Source organism: Balaenoptera borealis, assembly GCF_965194805.1.
Source record: "Balaenoptera borealis genome assembly, chromosome: 12".
NCBI lineage: Eukaryota > Metazoa > Chordata > Mammalia > Artiodactyla > Balaenopteridae > Balaenoptera > Balaenoptera borealis.
The window spans coordinates 93,980,455-93,999,732 of NC_138869.1; the positions used below are offsets into that span (position 1 = coordinate 93,980,455).

The 19,278-nt window shown below is 42.0% G+C and overlaps 1 protein-coding gene and 1 long non-coding RNA gene across 3 annotated transcripts in view; one reads left to right on the forward strand and one right to left on the reverse strand.

Annotated features, from left to right (window-relative positions):
• Positions 1 to 10,609: 10,609 nt before the first annotated feature.
• On the reverse strand, positions 10,610 to 14,022 carry ID4 (inhibitor of DNA binding 4). 2 transcript variants are annotated; one of them, XM_082347089.1, is made up of 3 exons: positions 13,112 to 14,018; positions 12,663 to 12,721; positions 10,610 to 12,090 (listed from the first exon to the last, which is right to left on the reverse strand). In XM_082347089.1, exons 1-2 carry the CDS (start codon positions 13,550 to 13,552, stop codon positions 12,677 to 12,679), a joined length of 486 nt encoding a protein of 161 aa, XP_082203215.1. In that variant the 5' UTR covers positions 13,553 to 14,018; the 3' UTR covers positions 10,610 to 12,090; positions 12,663 to 12,676. The 2 variants fall into 2 exon arrangements, with proteins under 2 accessions (XP_082203215.1, XP_082203214.1); XM_082347088.1 differs by lacking the exon at positions 12,663 to 12,721 and having other exon boundaries at positions 13,112 to 14,022.
• Positions 14,023 to 14,164: 142 nt separating this feature from the next.
• Positions 14,165 to 19,278, forward strand: part of LOC309607659 — a 57,459-nt gene continuing 52,345 nt past the window's right edge. Inside the window, exon 1 of the long non-coding RNA XR_014232481.1 lies at positions 14,165 to 14,508. This is a non-coding gene — a long non-coding RNA (uncharacterized lncRNA). The remainder of the gene's footprint in view (positions 14,509 to 19,278) is intronic.

Sequence of the window (19,278 nt, forward strand, 5' to 3'; positions counted from 1 at the left end):
CACTGCCTGTAGGACCAGGAAAGTGTGTAACCTGAGGAATGTCAGCAGGAAAATCTGCTGGTTTATCAAAACTCCTGTCCTGCAAGGGTTAGCTGAGCCAGAAATTTGTGTTTCTGGAACTGTGTGTTTAACGTCGAAGCAAATATTTGATTCATGGGATCTAATGAGCTTTGGTGATGTTGAGGGCAAGTATGGGCCTATTGCCCACCACGGCAGCCTCATACCACGTTATTTAGTGGTTTAAAACCTGTGATGCCGATGTCAGCAAAGTCAAGGCCGAAGTACAGGAGAAATGGCCATGAGGGTGAGGTGGAGAGACTGCCTGTATGCTTTTGCTGCCTTGTAAGTACTTTTGCTGATATTCTGAAATGAGCAGGACCTTCCCCACGGAGAGTACACAGTCTCTCCCTGCCTGGTAAATTCCACAGGGACTGAGGTTCCCAGAATATGGAAGAAAGTGATTCTCTTATTCTCTTTGAGATTTTCCAGTGCTTCCAGAAGAAAGTGTATGATGGGAAGGACAGGCCCCAGCTCCCTGGAGATTGGGGTTTCAGGGAGGCTGGGGGCAGGTGGGGTGGAGAAGGAGAAAACGTTGTGGAAGGGGAAGAGGCCTGAAGCACTTGGGTTAAAAGCAAAGCACCGTCCTCAACCCAATCCTGCAGAGTTAAAGTGTTAGGATTTCATCCCTAGGATCATTTTTTTGTGATCCTGTTTCCTAAAAAGAGTAGTAATCAGGTGTTGATTCCAAACACAGCCTCCCAGAGAAATTCTTCTGTGTCATTTGGCAGGGACAAACAGTGAACAGAAAGGAATCTTCTTTTTAAAATCAACCCTGAAATGATATTGCAAGGCTCATAATAGTCTTTTAAAAACATTTGACCTGGATTTAAGTAATTAATTTTCATTCTTGATCTTTTTTTACTAAAAGCATTTTAAAATCATGTCATCTACCAAGAAAGCATCAAATACGAAAAGAATCTAGAAGATGTTGCCTTTTAAAAGTTGAACCTTCTTTATTTTGAGCACATTTTTGATTTCTAGAAAGAATTAAAGGTTTTTTACTCCATCAGCAAGTTAGATTACACTGTGAAGAATGTCCATTGAGACTTGGGAAAATGCATGTTGTTTTTTTTTTCCATAACCTAAAATTAACAGCTGCTATACTGTCTAGGTACACAACTGATGCTAGACAAAGGGTTTCTGAGACACATGCCCTAAAATTGTGGACTGATTTAATATTAAACAATTACTATGGAGCTGAGGAAATCAGCCCCTTTACAGATGTTGGCAAACAGAGGATTCTCTTCTTATGTATTATAATAAAAACCAGACTTGGCAAGTGCTAACTGGTCTACAGTTATTGTGTATTTCTTTGTATTCTTTAAAATATTGAGGCAGGAGATTATTTTTTACTAGTGTTTCACATGTCATGGAATTAGAGCTGCAAATTGATAAACAAATTGATAGGGTCTCTAGTGCCCCATAGAGTCATTAAGGACTTCTGGAGCTTTTGTAGGTATCCTTGGAGTCTATGTGTAGAATAATATAATCCAGAGTAATCATGAGATCTTTCACCTCAAAATAACTCTAGGCAAAATGATACATTTCTCTTTTCCAGAGCAGTCATCTCTAGAATTTCAAAAAAATAGTTTTGTTCTCCTGAACATAGCTCGCTCAGGAATGACTCCAGTCAATCCTCAAATTATAAATGCAAAAAAAACCCAACAACAACAACTGATGGGAACATACTGTATAGCACAGGGAACTCTACTTAATGCACTGTGGTGTCCTAAATGGGAGGGAAATCCAAAAGGGAGGGGATATATGTATATGTATGGCTGATTCATTTTGCTGTTCAGTAGAAGCTAACACAACATTGTAAAGCAACTATACTCCAGTAAAAATTAATTAATAAAAAATGCAAAAAGAAAAAAAAAGGAAAAAAAATAGAAAATGGCTGTATTTACAAAATTTTCATGGGAAGAAAATGATCCACAAGAAGAAATACACATATCACAACAAATAAGAACCTGATAATATAAATAACCATAAATCTATTGAACTTAATAAAGTTAAGGAGACTGCAGGTTGGAAGTCCTGAATTTTGCTGGCAGCTCTGACCTTCCACTAAGTCATTTTACAAAAGGCACATTTTTACATTTCAGAGCCTCAGTTTCCTTTTTGGTAAAGTAAGGACATTTGATTTTACTTCAAAATTCTTATTTTATGATTCATTGAAGTATTGCACTTGACCCTGATTTCTTTCCCTTGTTGAATTAATCTCGGCTTTAGTTTATGACAAAGCATAGCTACCAGAAATTATGTTAAGCATACATTATAAAGATAGACTTTTCTAAGCTATGAAGAAATAGACAAAGTTTAATGCTGCTTTTAACTTTTGTTTCTCTCTTAAATACCACCTGGAATCCTGTGTACCACTCCAGTGTTATTTGGTCTTTGGTTTTCAAAATTGTTTCTCTACCAGGAGAATATTATTAGGGTGCCAGATTATTGAGCCCTGAATGTGGGAGTTTATGTGTGGAGTTCCTCCCTCTGCCCCCATCCTCAGCATCTCTCTCAGTCCTGTAGCACTTAGCTATCTATCAGAAAATAGATCAAAAAGCAAACAAGCCTTCCGCCTGACCATGTTAACAGCAAAATCAACAGCTATAAGGCCACCATTTTAATTTCCTGTAAACCATCATCTATCTTTTTCACTATCTGCAGTGCCTTCTCACCACTGCAGTTCCTTCTTGCTCTTCAGACTCCCACCTTTTCTCAAATCCTTCTTCATCCATTCACATTTATGTCATTTATGTCTTCTATATGCAGAGTACCCCTGGGTTATTCTGGAGAAAACGAAATGACAAAGAAAGCAGTTTCTGCACTTAAAAGGTTTAAAATCTTGGTCTCCCCGAAAGGTTTGTGCGTTGTTGAAATCTTTGTCCTCCCTACTGAGGACCCAAGTGTGCACACATCCCTTGCTCCTTCATGCTTGATAACCCCATTTTCATACTGGAAGAGGGCAAGTACACTTTTAGGTCTTAGAATATCAATAGAGGCAAGAATGATTAGAAGAAAGGAACTAACATATACTGACTAGTTCATATGGCTGGCACTATGTTAGGGGCTTTGCACACATGATCCTCATAAAAACTCTTACTGCTAACTATTGTAACCCCATTATAAAAGAAAGCTTTAATAAGGTTCAGAGAGGTTAAGTACCTTGCCTAAGGGCACACAGTAAGTGGCAGAGTTCAGAATCTAATTCCACAGACTTACTAATGTTTCCTTTTATAAAGTTCTTATTCACAATTTTGAAAAAAGGGAAGCTAGTGTCTCTACTGCTTTTAAAGTCATAAAAATCGTATATAATTTTAGCAAGAAGAAATCTATTACATGAAATGAAGGTACAATTGTATCGTATCCCAATTTTACACGCATATGGTATTTTAACATTTGCTAGCCATGAATTAGGACAGTTCTAAGGCAAACACAACAGATTGGGGCAAGCCCAATTAGACTGTTTTTCTGCATCATGTTAAAGGCAGTCCCTTAGGATGATATAATATACTAGGAGAAACGAAATATTTTTTCTAAATTTGTTTATCCAGAAGAATCTCTTTACCATTAAAGTAATACTGCTCATTGTTGCCTGTGCAGGCACACCTTCTCCAAACATTTTTTGGGTCATCATACAGATATAATCACAGAATGTAATGATTTGGAGTGATGTATAAGAGGGTAGAAACTGACCTCTTTCTTTTATGTCTTTCCTTAGAAATTTTAAGAGTTAATGGAATGGGTAAAGCAAAGTAGGTTATTATGAATGCCTTGAGTCATGGAGAGACTGGAATGAGAACCAAGTTGAAGGAGGACTCAGTGTCTTGCCTGTAGTCTTGTCCCAGCAGCCGCAATCCACGGTCTCACTTTTGAAGCCCTCTCTCCTATGCATCCCCTGCTAGTAAGAACTTCCCTTCTCCCACTAGAGAGTATTCCCATGACCTTTGGTTGATATTTTATTACCCCGTCCTCTTTACTTGATCAGAGCTCCTGGAAAATTGGAAAGTGGTGAAAAAGAAGGAGAAACACACCATGTGTGGCATGACAACAATAGCCGAAACCTACATAACATTTTACAGCTTACAAAATACTGTTTCTCAAAATGGGGTTCCTGGGAGACTTGTCTTAGATTCCCAGCGAAAAGCTAAAATGCAGATTCCTCATTCCCACCCTATACCTGATGAATCAGAATCTCAGTGGAGGGGAGAGAGTGATGGGTGGAACTCAGGAATCTAAAATTTAAAACTCTCTCCTGATGATTTTTTAATATATACCAAAATTATGACCATTGTCTTATAAAATAATTTCATATATGTTACTTTCTTTGTATTGTTCAAGAACCCTCTATGCTAGGTAATTATTATTATATACCCATTTTACAGATGAAGCAATTGGAACTGTGCAAAAGTTACTTGCCTGAGGGGACACAGCTAATTAGTTGTAGAGCTCTGAGTAGCACCCAAATCTTTTGCCTTGGCCACATAATCCGTGACCCCTTCCCACACCATGAGGTCTCTGTTGAATGGATATAACAGAGGATATAACAGTGGAGGATAATACAGGGTTCAAATCCTTTCATGCTTTTGGTTTTGGACTTAAAAATTCATCACCAAACCCAAAGTCACATAGATTGCCTCCTATGTTTTCCTCCAGAAGTTTTACAGTTTTCCACGTTACATTTAAGTCTATGATCCATTTTGAGTTAATCTTTGTGAAAGGTGTAAGCTCTGAGTCCAAGTTCATTTTTTGGTACATGGACATCCAATTGTCCCAGTGTCATTTGTGGAAAAGACTATCCCTTCTTCACAGAATTGCCTTTGCTCCTTTGTCAAAGAGCTTTGATCCTTGTTGTAAAAGTACTTTACTTCTATTCTCCTTTTTAAAAGGCAGCCAGATCAGTCCTGCATTTAATGACTCTTTGTTTAGGATTAGGACCCCATCTTTTTAGGAACGAACATGAGGTAATTTGTAGATGAGAATATGACCTAAACCCCCTAAGAGTGAATTGGAACAGAATCCATCCATACTGAGGTTTGTGGCCCTGGATTAGAGATAGAAAAACCAGGTTCTAGACCTGACTCCACCATTCACATTTTGGGCTTGTCTCCTTCACTGGAAAACTTGGGGGATATTACAAGACATATGCTTACTTATCATATGATTAGTAAGGTAATTACTAATAAGGTTACTAATCATACGATTCCGCTTCTAGGGCCCCAGATCATAATAAGGGTAGTGAAACTTCCATCTGGAAAAGGGTTTCCCATTCTGGCAGCAAGCTTGTTCTCTCAGAACTGACTCATGAGGATTCATTGCATTTCTTGCCGCTGATCTATGATACCCACGTCACTTCACCAGTACCAGAGAGCAGAGGCCTAAGACACATGCAGAGACCTGATCATGCAATCTTTCTGAATACCCCCTGCCTGCGGCTTACACCCCAGACCCATCACATCCTGCGCCTGTGTAGCCATCCCTCCTCACCCCATGTTTTCATTTCTGGCACTGAGGTGTCTTTGTTTACTTATCCCAGCTGGGATCAGGAATGTTTCTTTCTTTCTTGGAGGTATAGGATCTGTTCAGCCTCTCTTCTCTCCTTCTCAATCTCTCCTTCCAACTCTCTCTGCCCAAGGCTGACCACACTCCCTCACTCTCAAGAACACACAGCTTATCTATTTTCCATGTTTAAGGCAGCCAAAGGCTTTAAAAGATAATGAAAATCTCTCAACTGCACTGTTGAGTTGCAAAGAATTTGCTAGATTTGCTGGCACAGAGAGTTACAGGAATGTTCTTCTAGTACTTTGTGGTCTGGAATCCCTGGAGGGTCAGGAAGCTACAGGAAACACAGACATGTGAAAATAATTATACTATAGCAAGGGGTGTGTTGGCTCTTTGGGGGGTGAAGGGGAGAAGCATCATATACTTCTTGCAGAAGAGGGGACAGCTGGGTCTTACAGGATGGTGAGGAGGTCAACTATAGCCTAGACTGGGAATGGGGGTGAAAGGATCCAGGCAGGGGTAGCACCATGTACCGAGGAAGGGAAGCATAAAAAAACGTGCCATTTTGGATGTGGATAGGTCAGCCCTACCCACAGGTGGGCAAGTTGACTTAGCTGGTTTGGCTGGCTGGGCAGGTGCCCCCCCCCCCCCCCGCAATGTTCCACGTGTGTCCTTCCTGAGCCTGCTCTTTTCTTAACACTCAGGATATCAATCATACTCTGTCAAGACTAGAGAGATAAGCATGCTTTGCCGTCTAGCACCAGCAGGACGAGAACTTCAGTGCAACTGAAGCATAGACTGTGCTTCAGGGCAACCGGAAGTAAAGGAGAGAAAGGACTGGGGGGAAATGAAAGTTGAAGGATCCTTCCATCCAGGTCATGGGGGCAGGAAGAAGACCTTGCCTAGCCCTGGGTTCTTCTTCTATCTTACGGTGCAGCTCCAAGGAGGAAGCCAAGCACCCCGTGTGACTGTGGGGATCTGAAGGAAGCACGTGGATTGCTACGTTCATCCAGCAATGGCAGTGACTTTTAGGAACCGAATTGGCTGGCACCCTGATCTTGGATTTCCCAGCCTCCAGAACTGGGAGAAATCAGTGTTTGTCGTTTAAGCCACCCAATCTATGGTACTTTGTTATGGCAGCCCAAATTCACTAAGACAATAAGGAATTCAGAAAGAGTGACATGTTTGCAGAAACCATAAAATGCTGTTTCAAATCTACTGCACTTGAGAGGCAGACAGGACAAGAAGGCAGTTAGATATATTGGGCTGAAGCTCAGTTGTGAGTCAGTGTAGATGAAGGGGCAAATGAGTCACTGAGCGCTCTGGGAAGATAGATACACTGTTAAGGGGATATTCTTAATGCAGAGCAACAGATACTTTACCATGCCCTGGTTAAGCACCGTAGGGCATGCAAAGATGAATTCTGCATAGCCTTCTACCTTAAGGAGCCTACTTTGTTGTAATTAGGGCCATGGACTCAGGTCCAATATGTACAAAAAGTATTTCTAAGAAGTATTGCTGAAGTAAGGTGTAAAATTTATGTCTACAAGTTTAGGTCTGTTTCCCTGGCTTTCTCTGAGGTTTGACATATAAGTACGTACCACTTTTGTTTTCATTCTTTTTTTGTTCTTCAGATTACTTATGAGATTAAACCAAATTCTAGGATATGATAAACATGAGAATTGATTTACTTGCTCTTTATTTTCTATCTTACTTTATGCTTAAACATAACATGGCTAACTCATAGCTGTCCAAAAAATGAAGGGTGCATCTTTACGAAAATCTCCAGTCTTAGGAATTAAAGTGGAGAGAGAATGGAGGAAGGTTAACACAGTTTACTTACTTTTTAGAGCAAAACACCTTTTAAAAAGATATTTTCCTGTATGTTGGTTAACTATTTTTAGGTAAACACACACACAGAGACACACACGCAGCTACAGTCTCTCAATTGACTGCTAAAGCTTATGAAACGTGCAGTAAATATTTAAGAAAATGCTTAAAATATTTAAGAAAATATTTAAACATTTAAGTAAATATTTAAGAAATATTCTAAAATATATGAATTTGCACGAAGGACAACTGCAGGACTGCTGTACAGTCCTTTAGAAATTAAACTTTGGAGTGAAAGATAAAATTTTAGAATTTGAATTTAATAGGCATGCTAAAAGTGCTGATATGCACTTTATAGCATCACGAATTGAGAAACGGTAATTTAAAGCAAATAATGGTATCCTGTTTCACCAGAAATTTGTATATTTTGCCAATACTTTTGTAATATCTTAGAAAATCTCTTTCTAAAGTATGAGATTTCTTATTGAAAAAACATTCAGATACAGTGGATTCATATAGAAAATTTGTCTTCGGTCTCTTTATTTAAAGATTTTAAGTTTAATTCCTCTTTAATCACATTTTAGCCCGTGGCATACACGTAACACATTTTGTTCTTCCCCCAGAAACTGATGTGTTTACTCTTTTATGGACTCAAAGGGGCTTTTCAAATTAACTTCAATTTTCATGGCCCCTTTTTCATATCCCATGTGTGAATTTACTGTGCAGACTTATGAATGATGGAACCACCTTCAGCAGCTGACTGTCGAATTGCTTTGCTTGGGTGAGTATAGAAAACCTTTGGCAATGTGGTTCAGACCCGAGTTTAGCACTTAAGCGAAACTTTTTAGAACTGGCCAGGATATAAATCAATATGAAGGAGGCACCTGAACGCAAAAACACACTTTTAAAAATTCATTAAAAATTTGAAATTATTTTCAATTAAGTTTCTACGACTGCAGTTCGTCTCTCTTGAACAAATTAGTTCCCTTTTTAAGAGTTTTCTTTATCTTTTCAAGTATCTATTGTGTCAGTGCTCAAGGTAGAACTCTAAGTAAAATTACAATTTTAAAACCTTTTGGGCAATGATTCTAATTAATATAATTAATATTTTAGCAAAATGTCATGGGCTGTAATTGAAAGAAATCGTCTGGGTCTGAAGAGTACCTACTGAGGGCAGCCCTACTAAGATTAATTCTGAGGTGGCTAAATTAATTTCCTGGACTTGCAAAGCAGCAAAGGGAAGCTTTTCCCTCCGCAGAAACCTGGAGGAGTTGGTCTTTGGCCCTGTTGAGACCCAAGGGCTATCTGGGCTGATTAACATACATATAATTAAAGTGCATCAGCTAGAAAGGCAGAGCCAGTTTTATTTGGCTCTGAACTACTGTGAAATAATTTTTCTGTCTACATTATTTACCGTGTGTGTGTGTGTGTGTGTGTGTGTGTGTGTGTGTGGCAGAGGGGAGTCTAGTTTCCCTGAATATCATTCCGCTGCCTTCTTGGGATTTGTACTTCCTCTCCTAGCAGACACCTAAGAGTAGACAAGATTTCCCTAGCATTCAAACTAGATTTTCTTTCCGTTCATATCACCATTTTCAAGACACATTTTTCATCACCTGGTAAGAAACACTGTAAATAATTGAGGTGATCCATCAAGAGACCCATTCTTGATAATGAAAAATTGCATAACTCAGTAGAAGTCAATTAAAAACCACGAACTTCAGAACCCTTTGCTCAGTGAAGATTTATTATAGAGGCATTTAATACAATAGATTATGGGGTCAAAATTTTTTAAAGTTCTAAAAAGTCAGTTAAATCTTGACAATAAACTTAAGATTTATACAATATCAAAGTATATTAGTTCTTCAAAATGAAAAGTTTTTTCTTTTCCCTCCTTTAACATAAAATGTCTGAGATGTTCAGGATTTTAAAACCACACGAGAAACAACATCCCACAGCGAGATTTTTTTTTTTCTTTGTAGGTTTTAAATGATTCTTACTCTTTGGTTGTGCCTATACAATGAAAAGTAGACAAATTAAATGAGGTAAGTCAGGATATTTTTCTCTGTTAAACCAAATATCTGAATAATTAGAACTACCTACATACATGACTCAAAATGTTTTTGTTACCTGGTTACTTGGTTAGGACACAGCCAAAATTTAACAGAACGAACTATCTTATACAACTGCATATAATTAAAAAAAAATAAACAGTGACTTTGTTTCTTTAGAGACATCCAATGCTGTGTGAGTGGCCAAGGGGAAAATGCCAAGTCTCTCAAATGTAACATGCATAATACTTTTCTTGCCTTTTAGTGGTTTTCCATGGCCCACATATGAAATTAAGGAGCAACACCTATCTTCAAAAAACAAAAATATTTATTTTGAGGTACCTAGTCTCCCAGCATAAGTTTAAACTGTGCTTAGATTTAGGTGGGACATGGTACTCAGGCCTGACAGATGCCTAACTCCAGCCAACAGAGCACATGTGACTTGCTTCCTACTGAAATTAAACTGCCAAATAAAAAGAAGGGATTGTCCCCTTTCTTAATAACAACGAATGCAATCGTCAGAATTCTTCAGGTTTGGAATTCCAGCACTGCTCTTGTGTTTTCCTCTTGATGTGTGACAAGAATGAATAATATCAAAAATAAAAATAAACCTCATTTAAACAAGCAGTCCTCTGACTTTATAAGCCTCAACATCAAATACATCAAATTCTAAAACTACCTAAGACCCATGAAATGTCAAAGCTGAGGGGATGACACACTGGAGATAGGGGAAAGACTTTTTAAATCTTTCAATTTTTTTGAACCTACTAGCATTAACTTTGTTCATTTCTGTTGAGATATTGCCACTTCAACTGACTACGAGAAGCCATATTTCATATTCATATAAATATTTGACTTTGACCTCATAAAAAGTCCCTTGGGTCTGTAATACTTTTATTCTTGTATAATCTAAAACAAATCCTTTCCTTTTAAAAATCAAACAGACCACGTTACACACACAGTTGACTATTTACAAAGCACCCAATTAAATCCTACTTAATTCTCTCTCACTCTAAAAATTCCATCTAACTGGTGGGTACTGATCACATTAAATGCATAATGCTCACAAGCCCTGAAAGTCCTATCTAACCTAGAAAACACTGCCTTCCTTAAAGAGAAAATAAAGTCTTAAAAATAAGTGTAAGGTTTTGAAGAAATGAGACCAGAAATCACAGTACAAGACAGATAAATCTACTTTAATATTCACATGTAAAAGTTGCACATCACAAGAGATTGGACAGTAGTTTAGCGGTTAACTAACATAGCTATAGTGAAAATCATTTTTATAAAAAAATAATCTAGATGCGGTCATCAGAATTTTTGGTCTACTTAATGTTTGAAGATCGACTTTTACCCCTGCTTGAAGGATTTGCCATTATGCCTTTCAAATTTTTTTCTCCCACTGTTGCCTATTAATATTCTTTGGAGGAAGGAAAGCAGAAAAGTGTTCATTTCCAAGAGTTTGTCCTTTGGTAGCAAGCAGAGAACATTTTTCATTTCTATGATTTAAATAGTCTGTACAGACATGAAACTTAGTGACATTAAGTTTTAGTGTAAAATGAAGAATGATAAGCATTTTTTCACTTTGATTAAAACAGATTTCCTAAACTCGTAAGGATCCAAGCATTTCTCCATCCTGTAAGCAAAATCATTCAGAATCCATTTTGACCTCAGTTAAAAAACAAAAAACACTTACTCTTTATATATTACACTATCAAACCCTGTACTTAAAAACTGATAAAGCATATTATCAACATGTATGCTTCAAATACAAAGATTTCAATCTACGTTAAAGAAAACACATTTGAATGGACTCAGAACAAGTTTATTTTGTGATTAAACATCTCATGCAGTCATGCAGGACCACTAGCTATAACTGTTACTTCCGAGTCTACAGGACACTGGGCAAAACAAAAACAAATTAAAAGCCAGGCCAAACAGAAAAGACATTCAAGATACCAAGAGCTCTTCAACTGAGCTGGAAAATAATTTTCCAAAAGAAATATTCCCATAGATTAAAAAAAAACACACACATAATATTTACAAAAAAATATTTAATTAAAAATATCTTATAATTACAGTAGTCTATTAAAGCATATACTTTCTCACACTTATAGAACATCTCTATATATACATGGTATGAAATGTCACTCAGTTAGCTATACAATATGTAACATTCCTGCAGGGAATAGAAAGTTCCCTGCCCCCTTATAATCATCTATTTTAAACAATAGATGTAAAAAAAAATATCTACAATGCTCTGGTATATTAGTAAAGCTTCAAAACAAAAATTGAGCTCCTTGGTCACAAAGTAGGTTTCTAAAAGTCGGATTTGCTCTTTATCTTTTATCAGTCCTGTCACACTTAAGCTTAAAAAGTTTAACTGCACCTCCAAAAAACACAGAAATGTACAATTTACAGCGGTTATAAACGAAACAAAACAGAATACGTATGTAGAATGTTTATGAACGTGCAAAAAAAAAAAGGATGAAAGTTTTATTTTTCTTCCCTCTCTCTCTTGGAATGACGAGTGAAACGTTTCTAGGATTTGCTGATGTTTTTTTCCTTTCCTCCGGTAGCTTTTTCTCTAACTTCTGCTCTTCCCCCTCCCTTTCTTGCGCTCCTGGCTCGGGCTCAGGCGGCCGCACACCTGTGGAAGAGGAATGAATAGAGGGGGTGTGTGAACCTTCCCGCTGCAGACTAACTGGCGCCACCGACCAAACTCAAGACATGCTTGATCAACAACCCAAAACAAACCACCGGGTCAGACTACACTCGCAGTTCGCCGCCCGGCCAGGCGCCGAGCAGGCAGCTGCGGGCCCCCGGGAAGCCCGTAGAGGGGATCCACTCCCGGGCCCTGCCTGCGTCCTCTTTCGTGGGTGTCAGAGTGCGCGGCGGGGCCATTGGGCACCACGCCCACGAGGGTACCCTCCCTCGGCGGGGAGAGGACAGTCAGAGCCCGCCGGTCGCTGGGGGCGGCACGGGGGGTGGCGGGAGCGTGAGCTGATCCGTCTCCATTTAGAGTGAATCCCCAGTTGCTGAAGCTAAGTACGGCTTCACTTACTAACCGGGTGGCAGGGAAAGAGAAGGGGTGTCCACCTCCTTGGGAATTTGCCCTCAGAAATGCTGGAGGCAAAGAACGCCGCTGTGGCTGGCACCGGAAGGCGCCGGGGACTGGCGTCTCTGGCCACCGGCCACACGAGAAGGGAAACGCGCGCTCACCTGGGCAGCTAAGCTCAGCGGCACAGAATGCTGTCGCCCTGCTTGTTCACCGCGCCGGCCTGGAACAGCAACGAACACCAAAGGAAAGGTGAGCAGGCGCGAACAACACACTCGCCACGGTCTTCCTCGATTCGTTCTCGGAACCCAGGCTGGCCCGCCGACGCCCCCACCCCGGCTTACAGCCCTGGGGACGCCCCTTTCCCCGGGCACAGGCTGGTCCTGACAGGCCACGGTGCGCACAATCCTAGTCCCGCCCCGCGCGTTCACCCGGCCTGCGCTCGCTGCACCCAGCCCGCCGCTGGCGGCCCCCGGCGCCGGAGGAGCGGGAGGGTGCAATTGTCACTCTCGCCCCTGCCCCGAGGAAAAGGGAGCGCCCGCGTCCCACCACCCCGCCACCGCCCTCCTGGACTCCGACGGGGTCCGCCCCGGGCCGGCAGCCGGCCTCTCACCGGGTCGGTGTTGAGCGCCGTGAGCGGGGTCCGCGGCGGCGCTGCCGGACAGGTCCCGGCCGGGTGGTGCGGCGGCGCCGGCGGCGGCGGCTGCCTCAGCAGAGCCGGGTGCGTCTCCAGCGCCAGCTGCAGGTCCAGGATGTAGTCGATAACGTGCTGCAGGATCTCCACTTTGCTCACTTTCTTGTTGGGCGGGATGGTGGGCACCAGTCTCCGCAGGCGGCTGTAGCAGTCGTTCATATCGCACTGCAGGCAGAGCGCCGGCTCGTCGGCCGCCGCCTCGGCCGCCTTGCAGCGCGCTGCCGCCGCCGCGGCCGCCGCGGCCGCCGACCCGCCCAGGCTGTGGCCGTGCTCGGCCAGGCAGCGCAGCGCCAGCTCCCCGCCGCCGCAGCCCGACGGCGCCTTACGGCCCGAGGGGCGCACCGGGCTCACCGCCTTCATCGCGCGCGCCCTGCGCGAGCGGACCCGGTGGGGCGAGCGAGGGAGGCAGGCAAGCTCCAGGCCCCCGCCCGCGACCGGCTCCGCTCCCCTTGCCTTCGCGCCCCGCGCGCTTGGTCCGCGCTCGGGGCACCGCGAAGCTCCCGGCGATTCCGCGCCCAACAATTGACGGGAGGGTCGCTCCGGGTTTTGCGAGGGGATTTCTGCTCAATGGGCGACACTTGGCCGAGACCAAAAGACAAGAAAAATCAAAAGCACCGGAAGGAAAGCAGCCCACCGGGTTCCCTAGTCACTCCCTTCGGACCTCCAACCCGACCCCCGCCGCTGCGCTCCCCCGAGCCCGAGGTTTCCCCGCTCCGGGCACCGACTCACAACCGCGCCTCCGCTACGCTCTCGCACGGACCGCCGCGCAGCTGTATTTATAAGCCGCGCGCCCCGGGGGCGGGGCCAGCGCGTTGGCCGTGTCGCCGGGCGAGGGAGCAGAGCCGGGCTGGGCTCGCGAGCGGGTGCGCGGAGGGAGGCGACGGGGGCTGGGGCTCCGGGAGATGCTGGGGGGCGGGAGCTGGGCAACCCGAGTGGAGGGGTGGGCGGGGTTCGGGAGTGGCCAGCCAATCAGGCGGACGGTGCCACCTCAGGGAATGGCGCTCGGGCCAATGGGAAGGGCACTCCATTCCGTCAACGCCGTGGGTGGGGGCTCTGAGAAAAGAGAGCTGGGTGGGAGTCGGGCCAGGCTGGTGTGTGCCTTAGGGAGGGGAAAAGAGAGGGAGAAGTTCCTGCGAAGAACTGCGGGAATGTGCGGCTGGAATTCACTCTCCCCCCGGCTTAGGCGGCTGAGGGAGCGCTGGGCCCTGCTCGAGGCTCTCCTGTCACTCCGAACAGCGCGGCACCCAGGGACCCTCCGCCACCCGTCACTCCATCCCTGGGATTCCAGCGCCTTAAGAAGGACGCTGTTCAAGAAGGCACGTTCGTTCTTCTCTATTTTCCCCCTCCATTTCTTTATTCGCCTTTTCACAATTGCCGAAACCATAATGATGGAATGGAATGCGGCGGCTTTCTGTTCCTGTTTTTAAAACGTTAAAGCTTAGGGGGGGAAAAAAAAAAGAGAAAAAGAAGGCCAAATGCAGATTTTTGGTGAAGGGACGTATAAGTAAAACCAAAACGTCGTAGGGTTTTTCTTTTACCCATCTAGATGCAAAAGTGGGCTCAAGAAATGCAATTGCCTTCAGCATTAAATTAGAGCACGTAAATATTAAAAATGCATGGGCACGGAGTATTTAAAATTTCACCATGACATATAATATTAATCTGTTTTATGTAAAATTCATACCTGTAACTTAATGTAGGCCATTAATGCCCTGCTTCACGTACCCCGCTTTAAATAAGATACTGAGAGTGTCCAGAATCTCCTCCTTTTGCAACGAAGCATTAAAATTCACACTTCCAGTCCCTGGAGTCCTGCTTGGGCCCCACCCTGCAGAAAAGTCTGCTAATTAAAGACGTTTCTGTGTTAGATTTCTAGTGGGAAAGCTGTCCTTCAATGGCTCAAAACAAAATTGCACAATGAACTTTGATAGGGCCTTGTGTGTACTCTGCAAGAAAAACTTGAGCCCTTCAGATAAGAAATGAGCATAAAAACTCTCTGTCAGTGGGGACATGAATTTTGTGTGCCTTTACCCTGCAAACCTCCCACCTTTAGACAAGCTAGGAGATGAATTAACTCAAGAATTTTCTTAATTTATGTACAGAATATGGATTGATGCCTTCATTTTTATAGATAATTGAAAGAAAGAGATATGGACCTCATTTTTTCTTGTCTACCCTCTGTAAGGAAACCCTCCCTTCCTTCCCAGAACTGAAATACCTGAATCAGGCAGGAATTTTGTTTAACCACGTGGGTACTTTATGACTATTGCATTGCTATTTCCCCAGAGCACATTCCTTTTTCCTGATGAAGTGAGGAGTGACCTTTTAATTCTGGTTTCACAGGTAGATGCAACAACCCTCCTCTCCCCTAATCCTTATGCGTTAAGGCCTCTGATAATTGTTTGAAAGCGAGTGACAGTCTCATTTACTCATGAGCATACCTAGACGGTCTACATACACACTTATCAAGAAACGCAGAATTAGAAAACCCAAAAGAAGGCTCTCTTCTAAATACAGGCATAGTTTTATACAGGCTTAAATTGATATAAATACAGAGTGAATATTGTCAATTTAGATAGAAAGCTGGGCAAGGGAGCCCTGCTGGGTGTAAGCTGTTCCCCTGGAGCCGATCACATCAGCATAGGTGATAATAATAACAGGATATATGTACAGATGTTTTGTTCCATTGATTTTTTTCCCCTCCTTCCTAGAGTTTAAAAACTGCTCCAAAATTTAAAACCTAAGATTATTCTCTGTTTGGCAAAATGTAAGTATGCTAATATGCCCAGGGCACACTCACACTTCAGAACTTTACATGTCCTAGGTTGCTTAAAATTAAAATTTAAGTTTGAAATAGGTGACACAAAGGGACAGTCGTATCCATCTTTCTGGACTTGGTGACACCTCAGAGAGCCATGCCCTGGGTGTGGGCAGTGCCAGATACCAAAGTTTCAAGTTTTTTGGGGGTTGCTCTGTGTGTGACTCAGTCCTTCTGACTGTGGGACGCTGGGGGGTAAGTTAAAGGAATGTACTCTGGCCACATGATCAAGAACACCCAGGAAAAATGTGATCTCCAAATCCTGCCAGCAGAGGAGGTAGAATCAGTTATTGTATCCCTCTTTGTGAAGGTGGGAAGGCAGGAAGATATTAAAAAAAAATCAAAGTTCTACATAAAACGCGATACAGTGGAAAGAAGGTATACATCCTGTGCTTTTTGGCCCAGGAAACGAGAGTCCTAGGAGCTACACAGCGTTATGTTTTTGATTTTTAGACACAGTCACTTATATGACGTCAAAGCTGAAGTCACAAAAGACTCCAGGCACTGATAGTTCAAAACAAGAGGTTACTCAGCACTTGCCAGCTTTTGGAAAAACCTTACAGGCGACATTATTTCTGCCGTGTAGAAAAAGAAATTCAGTTTCCCACGACTCTTCCTTTTACTTCAAACTGCTTCCCTCGCGCTTGTAAAAGTAAGGCAGGCTAGCCAAAAGCCCTTTGCCACGAAAGTGCTAGAGACTCCCAAAATATACCTCAATGGGAAACGGGGGTGAAATATTCATAGGAGAATCGCTAGGGAGTCCTGGTGACCAGAGTCATGTGTATACCCCTCCTCCGGACAAAGGGGTCTGCAGCCCTTTCTGGGGATGCTTTCTAGATGCTAATCAGACCCTCCCTGAACTGCAACACCCAGGCTCTTAGAATTCACAATCGCCCTGTGTTTACATGAAGCAAGGGTATCCAAGCATATTGTGCTATTCAGCCCAAATGCCTTTTTAGGACTTGATACTTCTTTCTCCATGGCCTGCAGTGAAACAGTGGGTGGGCTCAGGCACACAGATAAACATGAGCGTTCCCATGCCTTGGTCCCTCTCTGAATGTAAGTGGTCACTGAACAAGGCACATGCATTCTTTCCGGGCATGAGAAACCACTATGTACTCTGCTGCAGGAATGTCCCTTGCTCCAAAAGAGTAAATTGGGCAATGAGGCAATTCAAACTCAAGGCTGCTTTATCTGGTACTAAGCATTACAGACTTACTCGTGCTACCCTTGGACTGCTGATACCGGTCCCGGAAACGCTGATAACCTCTTGGTTTGCCCGGTCTTGGAAAAGGCTTATAGGAAGAGGACTTTATATACTGAACATAGCTGGGCAGTTGTGGCCATCAAAAATGCCAACTTCAGGAGTTTTGAAAGGTAGTCTGTTGAAATAAGATGTAGGTGATTTTTTTAAAAGCTCTCCTCAGACAGATTAAGGACAGAAAATGAGAAGACAGAGGTGTCATTTGTTTTTACTTTAAGAGACATCAAGAACATGGGCTCAAAATCAGCCTTGGCTCCAGTTTTGGCTCCTTGATTTACTAGTTTTATATCATTAAGCTGGATTCTTAAATTCTTGTGCCTTTATATATGAAATGAAGGTAAAACTATCTACTTCATAAGGTATTTATAATAAATATGCAAACTTATATAAAGTTTTTAGAACAGTGTCTGGCATATAAGGTGTGCAAAAAATGTTAACATTTATTATTATTTTTGGTAAATAGTTCCTCCCCGTTTGTGGCTTGTCTTTTCATTCACTCAATCTTTTGAGAGCAGAAGTTTTTAATTTTGATGATGTTCAGTTAATCAATTTGTTCTTTTAGGGATCATGCTTTTGGTATTGTATCTATCTAAGAAATCTTTGCATAACCCAAGGTAACAAAGGTTTTCTCCTATGTTTTCTTCTGGAAGTTTTATAATTTTTAGGTAGGGTTGGTTTCACAGTCCTGCAACTTATTCAGTCACACAGGGTCCTGCGCATAGAAGGGCCCCATGCTTGGTTTAATGCTCTGCTATTAGCATTTTGAAATTCTCAGTAATTTCTGAACAAGGGGACCCGCATTTTCATTTTGCATTGGGCCCACGATATGTAGCCAGTGTTGGTTTTATGTTTATGTTTAGGTCTATGATCTATTTTGAGGTTACTTTGGTATGTGGTTCAAGATATGGATTGAAATTAAATTAATACTTTTGCATATGCATATCCAGTTGTTCCATTGGATTGCCTTTGCACCTTTGTCAAAAGCTGGTTGTATATATGTATGGGTCTATTTCTGGCCTCTGAATTCTGTTCTGTTGGTCTATTTGTCTATTTTTACACTGTGACCACACTGTCTTGATTACATAGCTTTATAATGTCTTGAAATCAGGTAGTGCTGATTGGCTGATCTTCCAGCTTTGTTCTTTCTCAAAGTTGTTTGGCTAATCTGGAGATGTTGCATTTCCATATGAATGTTAGAATCAGTTTGTGAATTTCTTCAAAAAAGGACTTGTACCCAAAATATATAAAGAACATATACCCAGGATATATAAAGAACTCTCAAAACTCAATAATAAGAAAACAACGCAATTAAAAAGTGGACACAAGACTCGCTCGGACAATCCAGTAAGTAAGATATATAAATGACGAACGCGCACATGAAAAGATGCTCAGCGTCACTGATCATTTGGGTTGTGCTTCAAAACTACAATGAGATACCACTACACACTTGTCAGAACTGCTAAAATTAAAAAGGCCGACCATACTAAATGCAGGTGAAGATGTGGAACAACTGGAACTCTCTACACTGCTGGTGGGAATGTAAAAGGAGAAAAATCACTTTGGAAAACAGTTTAGCGGTTTCTTAAAAAGTTAAATGTACACATATCATATGACCCATCCATTCCACTGCTAAGCATTTATCCAAGAGAGAGAAAATCGTATATCCAGGGGCCATGAAGGGACATGAGAATGATGGATGTGTTTATTATCTTGATTGTGGTAATGGTTTCACCGGTATATAATATGTTGAAACTTATCAAGTTGTACATCATATCTATATCTATATCTATTGTGTGCCAATTATATCTCCATAGAAGTATTTAAAAGTATTAATTTTAAAAATTAACATGAGGATCTCAGAAGAGTTCCTTCCATGAATCCACCAGGGTTTGTTTTCTATCTTCCATAACTGGGCATTTTATAGTCTCTCTCTCTCTCTTTCTTTTAAACTCTGTGTCAAATTGCTGTCAAGCAGGCATCATAGGATTAACTGAATTCTGGTGA